Source organism: Schistocerca cancellata, chromosome 2, assembly GCF_023864275.1.
Source record: "Schistocerca cancellata isolate TAMUIC-IGC-003103 chromosome 2, iqSchCanc2.1, whole genome shotgun sequence".
Classification (NCBI taxonomy): domain Eukaryota; kingdom Metazoa; phylum Arthropoda; class Insecta; order Orthoptera; family Acrididae; genus Schistocerca; species Schistocerca cancellata.
The window spans coordinates 313,885,493-313,905,493 of NC_064627.1; the positions used below are offsets into that span (position 1 = coordinate 313,885,493).

General features: G+C 38.3%; 1 protein-coding gene across 3 annotated transcripts in view; it reads right to left on the minus strand.

The window, feature by feature from the left end:
- The window catches only part of LOC126161696 (NADP-dependent malic enzyme), a 75,140-nt gene that overhangs the window by 47,227 nt on the left and 7,912 nt on the right, over positions 1-20,001 (minus strand). For all 3 annotated transcript variants that reach the window (XM_049917715.1, XM_049917713.1, XM_049917714.1), the window contains exons 3-4: positions 6,155-6,313; positions 10-191 (exon numbers count right to left, since the gene is read on the minus strand). In XM_049917715.1, coding sequence (XP_049773672.1) covers positions 10-191; positions 6,155-6,313 — 341 coding nt within the window. The remainder of the gene's footprint in view (positions 1-9; positions 192-6,154; positions 6,314-20,001) is intronic.

Consider the following 20,001-nt stretch of genomic DNA (forward strand, 5'->3'; position numbering starts at 1 on the left):
TCAGCTAACCAGTTTTTGATGACATTGTAGACATGTCCAGCATCATTGATGGTGACGAATAGCCCACGTGCTCTCCGGTAAATAAGACCAAACTTCTGGCAAGCAAGGCCGACTGTAGGAGTATAAACAATAGGCATCATCTGCTCCACATTTTCTGACAGAAGCCGGAAGAAGAGCCGTTCATTGCGATCCTGTCAAAGATAATTTAGTGGACCTACACATCCAAAATCTCCCCTAGCATTCAGCACACTAAAAGGTTCAACTAATATTCAGGAACATAAACATGTGGGTATGAAATCATAATTCTTGAAAAATGTTGCTTCTCTACTGTTCATTCATCACTAACAGTGTGTTAACACTTTTTAATTTTCTAAGTATGGCAGATTAAGTATACAATAATACTCTGAATTCTCTTTTAAACAGTTACTACTCACCATTGATGAGCTTATTATTTGATATATAATATACTATAATTTTCAAAGATACAAATTTTGTCTTTAACCATAATAACTGCTTATTATAAGATTAAATTACAGGTTTTTTATTATACTATATCCAAATTGAAGCATCTCAAACTAAGTCACTACAAAGAATTAAATAATAAGCCCAGCAAAGGTGGTTGCAAAAGTTTATAAAAAGCATAAAATCAGTTGCACAGTAATTTAAGACTAAGCAGCCATTGTGACTGTATTAATAATTAACACTGTTTAAATAAATAATATGAGAGACAAAAGAAGAGTGCCTGTTTATGACTATGAAAACAGGAGCAAGCCACTGTTCAGAGAAACGCTTACCAGTTGGAAAGTAATGCCCCAAAACTTCGAACAGAAAAACTACTCTCTAGTTTGTCCCTGTATGATGCATCATGGAAGGTAAATAAAGTATGTAATGTACCAATAGCTTTCCTCCTCCTCCTCCCCCCCTCCCCCACCCCACCCCACCCACCCCTGTTCTATTTATGTATGCTGCATAGGAAGGCAACTAGCTGCTACTCCTTTGTTCAAGTCCACATTTCCCTGAACCTGGAAAACCTCACCTACATGTACATGTGGCAACGCTAAACGAAAACATATAAAAATCTGTTACTGTTATGTACCAAGGAATCGTATCATATTTGAGTGCAGATACTGGTGCAGAATGCAATGCAGTGCACACTAATGTGAGGAGTGTATGCAACAAAATGTACACATGTATGTGTGTAGAACAGCACAGCTGCTGTCTTTATCAGCTATAGCCACCACTAGGTGGTGGTAAGTGTCTTGTTCAATGGAGATTTGGAATCATCCTGTACATATATGTTTATTGCCGAGTAAATTCATTAAAATATTGTGTAATGTATTATGCAAGTTTGTAATGATAATGTAACTGCACATATTTTGTTATTTGTAAATGAACTTAAAAATTGTAACTAATACAATCAGGATAAGAGTTGGTAAGACATTCTGGCATGACTGGACATTGAATGCTTTGAATTGAGAAAAAGTGGGAATGTGGACAACATTGGCACAAAATGTAACTATAATGCAAGTTCTTGGGACGAAGTGACACAGTTATAGTGGTTGTTACACAGTGCCAGCTCGAAACATTAATTGTGGTCAGATGGAGGTCTGTAGAAATCCTTGAAGAAAATTTTAGAACATTCATCAGACACAGTCCATAAAAGCTTATTCAATGAAGTAAAAAGCCAGTAATGAAACAAGACATAAGTTAAGTATATGTTGCAAACTGATATGAGAGAAAGCCTTGCCAGTTATGAGACAGTCAGACAGTGTTAAATGCTCATGGAAGTATCCAGAGTATGAAACACACACACTGGGCTTCAAGTGTACTTTTCTGTGAGATTTTTAGATGACACTGCCTCTTCCCTAGAGTACCGATATAGCAATCAATATTTTACAGTCCAGTGTTCGTGTTTTGCTGCTGTCAAAGAGTTCACACACCATCTACCACAGGCAGTCTTGTTCGGCATCAATGGCTGATTAGTTCTCTTTATTTTTGTGACTTTCTTTGAAAGTGACAGAGCAAAAACTTCTTTGTGAATAGGGACAGACCTCTACCAGCACTATTGTAGCACTTAACTAGTCTCGAGTCCTTGCAGAATATCATTTTCTGTGCTCTTTTTTTATTAATAAATATTTTATGTTCATAATATACTAGTGAGTATATTTCACGTGAAATTTCAGCTGATTTGGTCAAACGTGTTAACTGTTATGGTACACAATGGTAGTGTTATTTGGATAGTGAGTGATCTGTATTTTGGGGAGAACATGTAACCTCTAAGAGTAGAGACATTTTGTGGTCTGTTTTCTTGAAAAGGATATTTGCACTTTTGCTAAATGTGCTGTGGCTTATAGAACAGAGACAGTTCAGGGCACCCATTGCGGCTAAATTCTTACATCGACGAACAGAACTAAAATACATTATTTTACTTCTCAAGTACTGTGTATCAAAGTAATGCGTACAACGGTCCTAGTCAGTGCTTTCCGTTATATATGTGTCACTTTCATTTTTTTATTATTCTATTAATAATGCAACTACATTTCAAAATTATTCTTATGATTTACCTTACCTTTCAAACGCACGTTATTTGAACTACTGGAGGTAAGGCTAACTATAATGAGATTAAAATTACTTTATAGTTGATACTTCACACACTGGAGCTGGTTTCCTCAAATCAGAGAGCTCAACGTTATGCCCAAACTGCTCACTATTGCCAAACTGCAACACCAATTGGTCAGTTCAGCTCCAATTTCTTGTCCAGCTTTCTTTCTTGATATCTTTGGATCCAGAATTCTGAATCTGGCCTTTTTATTTTGTATTTCTTCACACATGATGATAACCATATTAAAAACAAAATGAACGAACACACACACACACACAAAGTAACGAAATACACAAATTTAATACATAGCACTAACCAAATGCTTCTGAATCCTTCCCCACAAGACAGGGTTCAGCATCATACATACAGTTATTATAATCACAGAGATCTGCTTACATTAGAAAGCTTTGCACGGCATTGCATGAAGCAGAATTTTCGAAGGCTGCAATTCATCATTACGTCTGTGTCACCAGAGTCATACCTATCTCATACAGTGTAGACTCAAAATGTTGAAGGTTGTAGGTTTGAATCTCATCAGACCATTCTGTTTTAGTTTGCAATCTGCCTGTGTTGCCCATAATCTGCAATCGAGCCAACCAGAACTGCTCATCAGTTGGTAATGTGGCAGTTCATGTAGCCACTGTGCGGGTAGTTTCAGGTAACCAATGATAATGAGAAATTAGCTTGCATTTGTTGCAGAAACTGAAATTTTTCTGCCTCGAGTTTCTTCATAGAGGTTAGCTTTAATTACCATGAACAAAATGATCATGATTTTAGTTCTGTCGCAGAATGTTGATCACTGTTTTCCCAGATACATTGCAGATCACCAGGTTGTGGTTATGTTAGGATGCTAGTTTAAACTCAGGGCTACGAAACATGTTGTCTGCTGCAGTTGTCACTGGTTGCTTAAAATCAGCTGTCAACAGAGTACATTGCATTTCTGTCGTACCTTGCAGTGGCTACTTCCAACATTGCTCCGCATTACACATTAACAGCATTTGTGGAGTGACCTGCCGTGCTTGACCGAGCAGTATCCAGCAACTGATGTAGTAACACTGCACCGTTAAGTGACAGATGTCAACTGTTCAACTGTCAAATAATTTTGATCAGACAACACAAATGGCTCTACTGACGCAACCCCCCCCCCCCTTCCTCCCATTTCCTTACAGAAACAAAGTAGGAAAGACCAATCAGGTCATTACAATATGCACAAAAATGTGTGATACTGTGTGGTCATACAAATGAACAATAGATGGACTGATAAACGCCACACAGATTGCATCTATCTTGTTCGCCCTTGTCCAAGAAAATAAAAACAAATCACCACCTCTGCAGCTCAATAGACAGAGGACCACTGTTTTTACTCTTTATTCTCGTAAATGCTTTCAATGCATTAATTAATGCTTACATCTCCTAGAGTGGAAAATGCTATCACAGCACACTGTTTAAATCCTCTCACACCAAGCTGTTTCAACCACAGGTCTTTTTCAGCCATTCCATGAAGCAATATACCAATATCATTCAGACATTCTGCAAACAGAAATAGTAACTGACTGCAGAGATGTGCGCAATAAAGTTTATGGGCTAAATCCAAATTCTATATATTAATTCAGTAAACTAGGTGACAAAAACATGAGTTATTACATTCTGATTGTTCTTGACACAAGAAATATTGCAACAAACTGGAAACTGGTGGTCCCTTGACTCTGAGACAAGGGCAGTTAGATAAAAGTAAAAAAAAAAAAAAAATACAAACTGTATAGATGGTATATGAAAGAAGATATCACTTAATCCATTTCAAGAGCAATATCAGGGTTAGTTTAAATGATTCATTGGGTTTCATAGCACTGTTTATTTACATACAAAGGTTAGTGACACATGAAAAGATACACACACTCACCAAGTTCAAAAAGTCTGCCTCGTTGCTCACATGCTTCGAGAAGGCAGCCTGTGACAGCACTCTATAAGATGGCAGCAATGCTGGAGAAGAGCTTTTGTGTGTTAGGATATGCAAAATGTCCACTGGATATGAATATTCAGTGCGCATTCATACACAGGTACAGGTATACTGCACCTGGTAACCAGAACATTGTGCACTGGTTTCCACCAGATTTGTGATACTGGTGGCCTGTTTAAAAGGAAAGGCATCGCGTGACCACGTGTTACGGAGGAAATCCTACAGCACACGACACAGAGGTGCACAACACAGTGCTTTGGCACAGCCCACAAACTTCAATTATTCATGCAAGCTGTGAACTGGGCATTCCACAGAGAACAGTGTGGAACATTTTGCAGCAGTGTTTGCATTTCAAGCCTTACTGTTTGCAACTGTTACAACACGTGACTCCAGAGGATTATGCCCACCAACTGGGGTTTTGTACCTGAATGCAGCAACCTATAGAAGAAGAAGAAGAAGAAGAAGAAGAAGAAGAAGATGATGATGATGATGATGATGATGATGATGATATTCAGTGACAATGAAACTTTCCGTCTATCGGGAAATGTGAATCATCACAATGTGAGAGTGTGGGGTATTGACTAGCCACAAGTCCGTGCGGAGTTGGATAGGGATTCACCAGACGTGAATGTCTTCCATGTCATACCCGAGACACAGATGTATGGCCCATTTTTCTTCATCAAGCAGATGGTAACAGGTTCCATGTACCCAGAAATGTTGTAGTTACTGTTGTTGCCACAACTACTGACTCCTCAATAGTCATATTTCAACGGGACAGAATCCATCTCACCATCGCCTCTGCCTTTCGCAACAGACAATTGCTACATTGCTGGACAGGTGCTCTCACACCTCATGGGGTCGGATCTCAAGCCATATGATTTCTTACTGTAGAGTTATGCTTAGGACAAAGTATGTGTATCCTTAATGCAAACAACACTGCAAGAACTGCATGAACCCACCACTGTTACTGTGGCAGACAATGACACAATGGTGTTAGTGAATGTACTGATGGAAATGGATTACCACTTGGACGTGTGCTGGGTGACCAAGGGCACATGCACAACATGTTTGTGAACTGAACCACAAAATTTGTAAGAGTATATCTTTTCATATATCACCTGTTTTTGTATGTCATACATTTGTAAATAAACAGTGCTTTGAAACACGATGAGTCATTTACGCTAACGCTGTCTAATGAGAAGGATTGGCTTTTGCAGCCAATGGGACAGCTAACTGCGAATGCTCAAGATTGGACACCTTATTTTATCTACATTACTGTTCATACACAACTAGCCATTACTGACTCAGTAACAGGTAAACAGTCACTCTTTCTTTGTCTCAATGTTTATAATGGTCTTTTGCACCGGAAATTCACAAAATGCTAATTCTGTTATTTAACTTTATATTACAAAAAGAATACAAATCAAGTTTGTTTTCTTTCTGATGCACACAGAACTTCTATATTAAAAAGTAAATAGTTATTTCTTCTACGTACAAATCCATAGCAAATGATACTTACACATTATAACACAATAATGTTAACTGTACATAAAGATTGTCATACTATCTTAAAGAATTATTTTACATTTTCTCACCTGCAGTTCAATGAGGTACAAGTACTTGTTCAGATCTTCCTGGTATCGTTCTACACTAACTTTACAGAGTTCTAACTGCTCTTCCTGAGTTTTGAATCTAGGAGGCATCAGCCCATGAATTCCTAAGCGCTGTCTTTCAGCTAAGGTAAATGCTAAACCCTATAAAAATAAGCAGACCGAAATATTCAGTGAAAGGAATGATTGGCTTATCTTCACTATGTACAAATATATAACATGCCTCTACCTTATTAGCATTGTTGTGGTTAAACTAGTAGGAGAATCTTCAGGTATGTGGGACAAGTGAAAGTATACACCAACATAGAGAAATAAACATTGGAAACTACTTATAAATACTACACTAACAACTATGATTAACACTAATATTCATTTTGACATTTGTGCCAAAGAATATATACCCACCAATGCTGCAACTGATCACGTCAACCAACACTTAGAAAAGCTAGCGGTCTCAAAAAATTGCTATTTCTTCCACTTACACTAGTCAGCTGCAGCAAGAAATAAAAGTCTCAATAAAAGTAAATGTATTTAGGAGTCCATACCAATAAAAACAAGAGACAGAACACTAAGGGCAAATTTCATCATTCAAAAATGATTGAACCAAAGCAGATAAACTTGGGTCTAAATAATTTGATTAATGCAACTGAGTTTAACATCTGAGACAACTATTAAAGTAAAACAAAAGAGAAAATTGTTTGCTGTATTAGGAGTAAACAAAGCCTTTGATGAGGTCAAAATTTCAAAATTATAATTCAAAACGAAAGGCTCTCAGTCACAAGAAATCCAATAATTTAAAAGGACAGTTAGGATTACTGGTTCCTTCTTTGTTGAAAGCGGTGCAAAAGTCCAGATTTTTGAGAAATTGGTTTTACTAAAGTTTCACATTCTAAGAAGCAAGGCACATGTTTTCACATGATAAAGAGAATCATTTCCAAGTAGTTGTCAATGTCAGTAGAATTCACCAACAGCCATTTACTTTAAGATATTATTTTAGTGTACTGTGAAGGCAACCAGTTTAGGCATTTCATTATGTCATTTTCAGGCCCCACACACATCTATCCAAATAATGATGGCCTTCACAATAAAATAAAATAACATCTTAAAGTACATGGGTGTTGGTGAATTCTACTGCCACTGACAATTACTTCAACTGTGCAAGTTGGTGAATTTTCCTCATCTTGAAACATCATGTAATTCAGCCTTTGTCTGGCCACTCCAAGGGTCAATAGTCAATAGAAACTTTTCTCTCCCCACACGAAGCATCAGCCGACTACTAAGAAAGCTGATATATAATCTTGTTGGCATTACAGATTTTGATGATGTTATTACAACATTTGTATATTTTTGAGAATATTTGTTTATTGTTCGCTGAACTCAAGGGCCAAATTTACCAGATGCTTCTTACAGACGAACAGGTACCTTGGGTAGTAATTTCTCAATTAGAGAAAAATCTCTGCAGATGTCAAGTTTTCTTCTATAGTTTCTGCATAAAAAGTTCTCTGTTTACTTGCCGCATCAAATTTGGATAAAATCCCAAGCTTTCGATGACTACCTCCGCCATCTTCATCGGGGTAAAACTGACTGTCATGGACCGGTGAGGCTTCCGCTTTTATAAGCAGTGGACGGCTTCTCATTGGCTGGATGATGTCACGGTGAAACCGGCACGTACTGAGGTGGCTGCCTCTATATCCATAGATTTTGTTTGTGCGCTTTATCCAGCATTGCTTGCAGCGCCAGCCATCGCAACAGGCAGAGAACTGCGAGGAATGTAAGAAGTCTCCCTCTGCGCTCTTCCTTTGTCAATTGCGTGCATCCATGCATTGCTGAGTGCATAACCAGAGTCTCTGTTGAAATTATTTTCACAGAGTCTAATTTCAACTGCTTCCCTGATGACAGAGTCCCAATAGTTTGAAGCGTGAGCAAGTAGTCTTGTTTCATCGAATAAAATTTTATGTTTATTTAACAAACTGTGCTCAGCCACCGCTGATTTTTCTAGGTACCTTATTTCAGGTGACACTGATGTTCCACACAGCGATCGGCAACAGTTCTTATAGACTGGCCCACATAATTTTTCCCACACTCTCAAGGAATGCTGTAAATTCCCAGTACTCTCAGGCCAAGATTATCTTTCATGGGTCGCAGCATTTCCTTAATCTTCCTGGGTGGCCGGAAGACTGGTCTGATTCCCTGCCGGCTCGCTCAGGACTCTGCCAATCTTGCTGGTCGTTGCACCACAGAATGGTAGCAGCACGATGTGTTGGTCCTCTTGATCTGTTCGAACAGCGTCCTTCCTTGGTTTCTTCGCCAGAGTAGATCTGATATCATGATAGGAATATCCATTTTTTATGAATACCGTCGTCAGATGGTTAATCTCGGAGTCGAGATGATTCTTGCCCGAAATAGTCCTAGCTCTGTGTACCAAGGTATTCAGCATAGCTCTCTTCTGAGATGGGTGATGACAACTATGCGTGCTTAGACATAAATCTGTATGCGTCTGTTTTCTGTACACAGAGTGTCCGAGACGTCCATCTGATTTTTGCTCCACCAACACATCTAAGAAGGGTAACTTTCCATCCTTCTTCACCTCCACTGTAAATCTTATGTTCTGATGTATACCATTCAAATGATCAACAAACCGCTGCAGTGCCTCACTGCCATGTGGCCAGATTAAAAATGTGTCGTCAACATACCTGAAGAAGCAGGATGGACGTAAGGGAGCACTGTTCAACGCTCATTCTTTGAAATCCTCCATGAAGAAGTTAGCTATGGCTAGTGACAGTGGCGAACCCATGGCTGTTCCGTCAGTCATTTCATAATATTTTCCACCATACAAAAAATAGGTGGTCGTCAAAGTGTGTCAAAATAATTTCAGTATTTCAGGAGAGAAATGAGCAGCCATCAGTTTTAACGTATCTTCCACTGGAACCTTTGTAAACAAAGAGACCACATCTAGGCTGATCATGATGTCATTCAGACCTATCCTCATCTGCTTTATAATGTCGACAAACATTTTTGAGTTATTAATATGATGGCTACAGTGGCCGACTATAGGTGCTAATAATTTGGTTAAGTATTTTGCCAACCGATATGGAGGAGACCCAATAGCACTAACAATAGGTCTCAACGGAACCCCATCCTTATGGACTTTGGGTAGGCCATATAACCTAGGATGCCTTGGTGCTCTTGGTCGTAGATTCTTGACTAGCTCTTCTGGGAGGCCAGAGTTCTTCAGCAGCTCTCCCGTCTTCCTACGAAGTGCTGCTGTGGGATCCCGTTTAAGAATACAGTACATGGCATCTTCCAATAATATGACCACTTTCTTATGGTAATTGGTAGCATTGAGGATAACTGTGGCATTCCCTTTGTCGGCTTTTTATGCAAGGACTTCACGCGAAATACTCCGTAGTCATTCTATAGTTGCTGTTTCTTTTTTCTTTTTTTTAAATAAATTTTGTCACTTTTGTTGAAGAATCCCATGCTTACATTTGAACTTCTTGACCCATCTTTCAGAGGCTTTAAATTCAAACTCTGTGAATTGTCCTGGTGCCACCAAGGCCTATTTCTACAAACTCTGTGTAGTCACTTGTTGATCGCTTTCTTTAGCTTCTATAAAATGATCCTAAGACCAGGAATCGATGATTGCATACTTATCAAACGGATTTTTTTTATTTTTCTTACCATTTGGATATATATTCCTTTTTTAATTGGATGAAGCTTTTTATTTATTTAGTTGCAGTGTTCATAGATTTCACGTAGGATGAGATTTTGCAAAACTTACAACTTTTGTTTTATAATCCAGAGAGAGAGAGAGAGAGAGAGAGATTCTGCCTCTCTTCTTTTTGCCCTTCTGCTTCATATTCATCAGATGGGCTAGTATGTCAAATTTCTTTGAAAGGTTCTGCAACACAGCTTTCTTTTTCATGAATGATTTGTCTGTCAATAACAAATATTTTTTCAGCCAGTATGTCGACAGTACATGCATAAATTTCCTCACCCACCAACACCACTTCCTGAGAAATTAAAGATTCCACTGCTATCAGATTATCATTAGTCAGAAGCCTATGTAATGAACAATCACATCTTTCAACAGTAACTTCAACTTTTCACTGTGTGATGAGTTTTGAGACTTAATTTCATCTCCAACTTCTGATATACTCATGGTTTTCTTACTAACAGACATATTCACTTCAACAGTCCTTAACAATATAAACACTCCATCCTCAGCAATATTCCAGAAAGAACTAGCATGTGCATTTTAGTTTATCCAATACAACCAGTTAAAATGTAGAATATGGCAACATACTGTAACCTCTAAGTACTATTATTTCAATAGTGCTGATAGCTTCTTGGACGTTCTGAAACGCCTGCCTAACTAAAACAGATCGACAGATAAACTGTTCCATCAAATAAACACGTTAAAAAAGTTCTAATGAACAACTTGCATCTGTCCATGTACAATAATAATTTAAAAAACAGCAATAACTTTTTAATGACAACAGTACAGTATTAATATTTAGCTCTCCTCTAACAAATGGATTTAATATTACTTAACTGTGTTAAAACACAATATTAATTTTAGCTCCTTTCATTTGGTCCTGAACAGTTGCATCACATATAAAATAAAATCACTAATGATTTCATTTATGATCATTTTGATTATTCATTTTATTTAAAAATCCTTCTAATTATAAATAAAGGACAAACAAAAATACTTTGGCAGAAGCTGGTGTGTGCATGTGTAAAATGTTCACTACTTTTCTGACTATTTGATTCCAAGTGATCATAATTCTGCTATAATGCCTGCCTCTTTTGTAATATCCCACAACGTGGTTAATGTATACCAAGACACCTGTTTTAGTCTTTTGTGTAGCACACAGAATAATAGTGGGATGAGCTACAATCAAAACCAACAAGAGATTTCGGGAGGCACACACCCGGTGAAATAGCATTATTTTAATACTGCCAGAAAACAATTTTTTTTCAAGTATTTATTTACAGGGAAGACAACCTCTTCATCAAACAAAAATTTTTTTTCTTGCAAGCAATTTTTGAGGTTAGGTAGTTTAGCTAAATAGTGGAGAAAAAGGGTTCTATACATGAAATACTCAACATAAAATACAAATCAACCTCCAGAAATTATCTCATCACACACAATTCTGTGAATATAATAGTATCATAATCCCATGGCACTTGCACTGTGCCGCAATTTATTGGTTCTCCACAACTACTGGAACAAACATAAACAACCAGATCTCCATAAATTTTAACTCTGATATTAAGAAAGCATCTGCAGTTGAACGAAAGCAACTTGGCAGCTAAGAAGTTCCCTTAAATAACGCTGCAACATTAAGCATACTTTGCTCTCTACATACAGAACCTGTTCATTCAGAGGCTATAATGTGCAACACACTTCGAAAAATCTGCTCCTCTAATCATAATAATGTATCTGACAACTGCAAGACTTTCTGAAGCACCTACACATCACAAGCTCATACACAGAAAGAAGGGATGTAACACTGTATTTCAATGCCCTGTAGTAAAAGACTGAACACTACTTTGGACTGAGTAAGGATGGGATGGAAAACTGGTCATTAACTGCCTCAAATGACATATCCCAGAATACATCAGCATTTCAGGGAAACTACGAAAAACCTACATATGTGAATGGTAAGGTTTTTGAATCCTCCAAGTACATTGTCCCAACCAATGTATCACCTTACCCACTGAAAAACTGATGTAGTTCAGATGGAATGACTGCACTGTTAGCTCTTCTGTTCAAAATGTTACATAAGGAGGGTGATCATGAAGTTCTCATTAAAAATGTATGTTTATAAGCACTGTATACACTTATTGCCCCTCTATTCATTTCTTTACTGTCTCTGATGCAGCTCTGCATTTCTCATTTGTCGTTAGTACTAATCCTATGGGCACCAAACGATTTATAAGGTATTCTGAAAAGCATCTGTTTTGACCCATGACAACAACAACAACATGACTGGCATAAAACAGCCATCGAAATCAAATGTGCTTAAAATACACGCCATACCAAGAATTAAAATTATTCTCACAATGTCAAATTAATTTGGTTTGAAATGTACTCAAGTTAGTGTACAGTGTGTGTGTGTGTGTGTAACGCTACGTGCAAGTGAAGGTTCCATGCAAGATCACCTTTGGCTCGGGCTATTCTATGTTAACTCTTGGTTTTTCGTGATATATCATTCTACTGTTTTGTTCACTCTGTCTCTTTATCATCATCTTGCATTACGGGTTATTTTAAAGCAAATAAAAGTGAGTTTTGTTAACCCACAACAGTTGGTTTACTCAGGGGTTAAATTCTACATACATTTGCACTCTGTAATGCACTGTGTCGCACTAAGTGCAGCCACATTAATTGCATCAAGCATCTTCTGCATTCCATGACAGCACATCTGTAGCCTACTGATTCTGCAGTATTACTACAATGGTAGATCAAGTCCTGTGTCAGCTGTAGATACACCTTCTAGTGTGATGATAAACAGCATCCTAGTAAAATTACCATCACTCTGACAGCAAAGCCCTATGCTATGGTTCGCACAGTTGTAAAGATAATTTGTCTTGGTGCAAGTCACTGCAGACCATACAAAATATAGTTATGCTGTGACAGCACTCAGTGAAGAAATAGCACCGGAAGTGCAGAATATTCTATCACCACCATCGAACATGGACAGATATCCAGTGATTAAGAACGTTCTAATCACGTAACTTTTACACCTTAGGTGAAGAGACTGGAAAAACAACATTGACTGAAGAGTTCAGAAACTGCACTCCATTGCAACTGCTGCACTGATTACTTTCGTTGGAAAGCAACACAGTAAGCAATGACATTCTGCAAAGCATTTGGCTATCATGCCAAGCCACCTGACGCGCAAAAGATTTTAATCGGTGATCTACATGCACTAGCACAAACCACTGACCAACTATCTGAAATGTATCATCTGTGTGTGTTGCAGCAGTTAGCCCACATCTGCAGCCAGACAGCAACTACGCTGTGCTACAAGCTCAGATCACCAAACTTACCACGCAAGTAGCTGCCATGCAAACTCCGAATAACAGTTGCCAATATGATCACAATCACTTGCGCCTTCGGCTACAAAATGTTGGTAACATCACCAATTTGGGTATGATGCACGTAGGTGTACCCACCTTGTGAGCAGTGAAACACAACAGAAACTCAGTGATGACGACCACTAACACTACAAATGGCAGCTGTGAATTGTTTATCACAAACCAAGGTAAGAAATTACAGTTGCTAATAAATACAAGTGCAGATGTGTTGGTCTATCCATCCATCACCTCATAAATGTGATGCCAATGGCTCTACAACAGTTACATATGACTGAATTAAACCTAGGCCTACAATGCAGGCTTGGGTGGTAGTTTGTTGTGCAGACATCATCACAAGTACCATACTAGGAGCAGGTTCGCTATCATTTTATTGAGTTATGCATGACTTCTGCCATCGACAACTGCTTGACAATAGCTCTATCTTAACTAGTACAGGACTAGTAGCTCATGTGGATGATGCTGGCATGCAGGTGATAACTTGAGATTCTCAGTTTATCAAACTTTTGAAACAGTTTACCCAAGATCATGTGTCAAGCTTCCATATTGGCTCCTGTGCAGCACCCCACAGTGCATTACATTTTGACTACGCCCAGCACCAAATCATTTAATGTTGCAGAAACTGAAAGCGGTTACACAGTAACACGCATCCATGCTAGAACAGGGGATCTGCCGTTCATCAAATAGTAGTTGAGCATTTCCCCTCTATGCAATACAGAATAAAAACAAATGACTACATTGCTTGTGGAGACTATCAACTGCTAAATGCAAGACAGATTTCAGACCGGTATCCTATACCACACATTGAGAATTTCACATCCAACGTCAGTGGTAAGAACATAATCTCTACGTTTGACTTTGTTAGAGCTTTTCATCACATACCTGTGGCACCAGACAACTTTCCCAAGACAGCTGTATGCATGCCTTTGGGGTTGTTAGAGTTCACCTGCGTGCCTTTTGGGCTATGTAGCGCTGCTCACAAGGGAAGCTCCCCATCACACTCCCCTTGGATTTAATGGTAAGCTGGCCCATTGTACAGCCCGTCAAAAATTGAACACAGATCAAGCGTAAAAGTAGAAAGGAGGAGGACTGAACTGTAGAAAAAAGAAGCAAAAAAGAAACAGTGAATGGTCCAAGTTCTACCCAAGTACCACATGTTATGCCTCTTGTGTTCCATTTTGGAAGTTTTGACTCTTGAATTCATTCTTTGCAACATAGTTCACACCCACTTCTTTGTTGTTTACATTTCTGTGAGAAGTCTATGCATCATCTTGCCTGCTCTCACTGTTCATCACATTTACTTTCGATGATAATACATTCTTACCATGTGACTCAAATCATGTGTTGAATAATGAAAGCAGACGAGATGCCGCATAGTGCTCTCACAGAAATGAAAACAACAAATAAGTGGGTGTGAACAATGTTATACAGAATGAATTCAAGAGACAAAATTTCCAAAATAGAATACAAGAGGCATAACATGTGGTACCTGTGTAGAACAAATAAGAGGTACGTACATCTGGAGATCCCTTCATTACACATCGCTGTTGCAAATGGACATTATACCATGACACAATCTGGATACAGCGAACAAACACATCAATGACCAGATGGACATTCCATAATTTTGAGAAAAAATAAATAAAATAAAAATATGGGGCATGAGGGAGATTTGAACCCAGACCTCCCCCTTTGTCATATAGCATGATGACCACACTACCACAACATGATAAACATTAACGTCACTCAATATTGCACATATTAAAGTTATACTGTTCACTGTTTCTATTTCACTTCTTTTTTCCACAGTTCAGTACAACTTCTTCCTATTTTCGTGCTTCATCTGTGTTCAGTTTCTGACAGGCCAACTTACCACTAAACCTGAAGGGGTTGTGATGGGGAGATTCTCCGATCATATGGGCCAAAGATTTATGGACAAGGTTACACGTGACTTGCATTATCACTAAATACATACAAACAATGTTTGGGGCACATAATGCTCACAAGCTGTGCATCTGCCGCACCTAAAACTCTTTGTCCACTTAAATGTGGATGGCCTCATTATTAATCTGCCCTAATGCATCTTTGGAGCAGCAGAAGTTCAATTCTTAGCTATACCACTAATGCTCATGGAATTCAGCCATCAGAAGAAAAGTCAGAAGCAATAATTAGTTTACCACTACTTACAACAAACAAGGAATTATGACACTTCACTTCCTCAGTGTCACAAACTTTTGTCATCATTTTGTCCATAACTACGCTCTCCTAGCTGGCCACTGAACAAATTCATACAATGCATATCAAGACCAAAGGATAAACTTCAGTGGAATCCAGAAGCTGAAACGTCATTTTCAGGTTTAAAGACAGCCATCGCTGAAGCATCTGCCTCTACAATCTGTGCTGCACTACAACGACACATGAATGGACTCTGGCAACCCTCGCAGCAAAACTGGTCAACACACAACTGTGAGCTGCATCCATCAAAAAGTTCCTACCCATGTTTGAAGGACAGCAGTTTATTTTGGTAATGGATCAAAAGCCACTAATATATGCCTATTGACAGCATCCACAGAACGATTCGCCACAATAGCTTCGACATCTTGAGTCCATGGTCAATTTACTACCATCAATCTGTCATATCAGCAAAACAATCTGACAATATATTACATAATTTGTTGATGCAACCATCAAGCATGCAACTCCACCACATCGAGCACCGCCGTCAGCTCTCCAGCTATATTCTGATGTTGCCAATAATAGAACATAGCTATTAGTGACTGCCAGGTTCCACCAACAGGCCATTACCTTGCTGCACAGCATGTCACACCCAGGGGTTAGAACCACAACAAACAAGGAGAAGTGAGCATTCGTCTAACTACATATGGACAGGGATTGAAAGCAATTTGCATGACAGTGCATGGCCTGTCAATGCAATAAAATTAGCAGACATGTCAGGACACCACTGGGAAGCTTCCTCCTTCCAAATCTATGACTTTAACACTTCCATTCGGAAGAATACACTTATTGCCTCACAGATATAAATTATACAAGCTGGCCTGAAGTATTTCCGATAATCGATATAACCACTGAAACTGTCACGACCGCATTATTTCATGGGTGGATTGCCCATTCAGCATACCCCTGTGGATCACGGAGACGGTTTGAATTCTGTATGTTCGAAGCATCACTCTTACTTGGCATGAAGTGAATGAGGACTATAGCATACCATCTATCAGCAAACAGATTAGTTGAGCATGTACACCATCAGCTCAAAGCTTCATTGCATTGCCATGATTTGCAATAGGGGACAGAGACGCTACCCATCATTCTCTTAGGTCTACATACGTTCCTGAAACAAGACCACCAAGCAACTACAGCAGAACTTGTGTATGGTCAGCCTATCCATCTTCCCAGTGTACAAAATGAATATGTTGACAATAAGAGTTTGCAGACAACTTGCGTACAAGATATGACAGCTCTGACCAGTGGCTCCAGGCGATCAACCGAAGCGCTGCACGTTCTGTGTTCAACAAGCTAAGTGACTGTCACTATGGTTTTATCCAACATGAACGGTGTGCTAGGTGCTCCAGCCACCCTATGATGGACCATACCATGTAGTTAGCAGGCATGACAAAACATTCGCCATTGACATAATGGGCACACTGACTGCTATAAATGTCAATGGACACAAGCCAGCCTTCCATATAACCACCACAGATCATAAGCCAGCTGCACCCACCACAGGCACGACAAGTGCAACTGCCATCCAACACACAATGTGGAGCAGCCACAATGGTCATTAGAGCCCACCACTACAAAACCATCAATACGCGACCTGTTGTCACCCAATCCAAATCAAGCGTAGTGTTCAACAAAAATTATCAGTGACACTGAGGGGGGGAGTAGTGAAGCGTAAGCAAGCTAGTGTACAGTGTATGTGTGTATGATGTAGTGCAAGTGAAGGTTCTGTGCAAGACTGTCTTTGGCTCAGCACATGATCTGTGTTTACTCTCTGTTTTCCGTGATATATCACTCTGTTGTTTTGTGCGGTCTGTCACTTTAATGTCACCTTGTGTCACAGGTTATGTTAACGCTAATAAAGTGAGTTTTGCTAAATTGCAACAGGCTCAACAACTTACAACCAAACCACCACCTTTTAATAACCTAGGCCTCAGGCTATGCTAGCTATCAGTATGCCACCACAAGGCATTTCCCACTCAAACATTAAAGCTGCAGACAATTAAAATATGCAAAGCAAATAATGTATACTACATCATTTACAGGTAGCTGGTATACATACATTCAAGGAATATTAGTGAGACAATGATGTATTGACAAGTTACGTAGCAGTGACTTATCAGCAGGGCCTAGAGTTGCAGGTTTTTTAACCTTACAGAACCCAAAATGTGTTAAATCATACTTAAAAGCCCAAAAGGGCTTTACAGAAAAAAACTGCCTTTCAATAATTTTCTAAACCAATACTAAAGAAAATTAATAATGTGAATTTGAACATATTACAAAATGACATGCTAAATCAATTTATACACCAGCACTGCACTGAAATCAAAAATGTGTATGGTGCAGTGGTGCTCATCTTCAGAATTTAATAATATTTCAGCATACTGCTGCATAGGTGACACTTTTTGTAGTTCGAAAGGTACAAGAAATATACCCCACACAAAACAATCCTGTTGATGATGTGTCACTTGGAGAATATGTACATTCTGCTGCACTGGGACGAACAAAGCTAGCCTTTCATTAAATGCCATCTGACAGTAGATAACATATATTAATGGCACAAATTTTTGGGGTAATTCATCACTGAGGACTAAAGTATTTATTGCACAAAAGCGTGTAATCAGAATAATAGCTGGAGTCCACCCAAGATCATCCTGCAGACATTTATAATGTTACTTAAAATCCGTCTTGATTGCAAAAAATTTTTTTATTATTCATATGACCGGTTTCGGTTCATTCATTTATGTGACGTAGCATGTGAAAGGTGCTGAATTTGGACGGGTTACTCCTGTAACTGAAATATCAGATCTGAAGATGGTTCTGAATGAACCGAAACCGGTCATATGAATAATAAAAAAATTTTTTGCAATCAAGACGGATTTTAAGTAACATTATAAAATCACTGATTGCTGTTGTCCCATAAGACATTATGTCTGTTTTTGCTGCAGACATTTATTTAAGGATCTAGGGATATTAACAGTAGCTTCACAGTATATATACTCTATTATGAAATTTGTTATTAACAACCAAACCCAATTCAAAAGTAATGGCAGTGTGTATAACTACAATACTAGGAGAAAGGATGATCTTCATTATTCAAGATTAAATCTAACTTTGGCACAGAAAGGGGTGAATTATACTGCCACTGAAGTCTTTGGTCACTTACCAAATAGTGTCAAAAGTCTGACAGATAATCAACAAGTATATAAGAAGAAATTAAAAGAATTTCTGAATGACAACTCCTCCTACTCCATAGAGGAATTTTTAGATATAAATTAAGAAAAAAAGGAGAAACAAACAAAAAATATAAAAAAAAACAAAAAATAAAAAAGTTGTTATATTAACTTAATTATGTTGTTAAATTAACTTAATTATGTCATGTATTGGAAAATGTGACTCGTTCCACATCATTACGAAATATCGTATTCAGGATCCATGGCATTAGATTAATAATCTAACCTACACATATGTCTATAAATGTGTTGGTTAGAAAATTTAAAAAGGGAAATGGATAGGTCAAAGTTAGATACAGTGAGAATTAGCAAAGTTCGGTGGCAGGAGGAATAAATACAAAATCAAATAGGGTTAATGCAGGAGTAGGTTTAATAATGAATAAAAAATAGGAATGTGGGTAAGCTACTACAAACAGCATAGTGAACACATTATTGTGGCCAAGATAGATACAAAGCCCACACCTACCACAGTAGTACAAGTTTATATGCCGACTAGCTCACAGATGACAAAGAGATTGATGAAATCATTCAGATAGTGAAGGGAGACGAAAATTTAATAGTCATGGGTGACTGGATCTCGATAGTAGGAAAAGGAAGAGAAGGAAACGTAGTAGGTGAATATGGAATGAGGGTAAGGAATGAAAGAGTAAGCCACTTGGTAGAATTTTGCACAGAGCATATCTTAATCATAGCTAACACTTGGTTCAAGAATCATAAAAGAAGGTTGTATACATGGAAGAAGCCTGGAGATACTGACAGGTTTCAGATAGATTATATAATGATAAGACAGATTTAGGAACCAGGTTTTAAATTGTAAGTCATTTCCAGGGGCAGATGTGGACTCTGACCACAATCTATTGGTTATGAACTGTAGATTAAAACTAAAGAAACTGCAAAAAGGTGGGAATTTAAGGGGATGGGACCTGGATAAACTGACTGAACCAGAGGTTGTAGAGAGTTTCAGGGAGAGCAAAAGGGAACAATTGACAGGAATGGGGGAAAGAAATACAAAAGAAGAAGAATGGGTAGTTTTTAGAGATGAAATAGTGAAGGCAGCAGAGGATCAAGTAGGTAAAAAGACGAGGGCTAATAGAAATCCTTAGGTAACAGAAGAGATACTGAATTTAATTGATGAAAGGAGAAAATACAAAAATGCAGTAAAAAAAAAGCAGTCAAAAAGCCCTGACAAAACCCTACCACTTGGTGAGCAAGATGTACAAGACAGGCAAAATACCTTCAGACTTCAAGAAGAATATA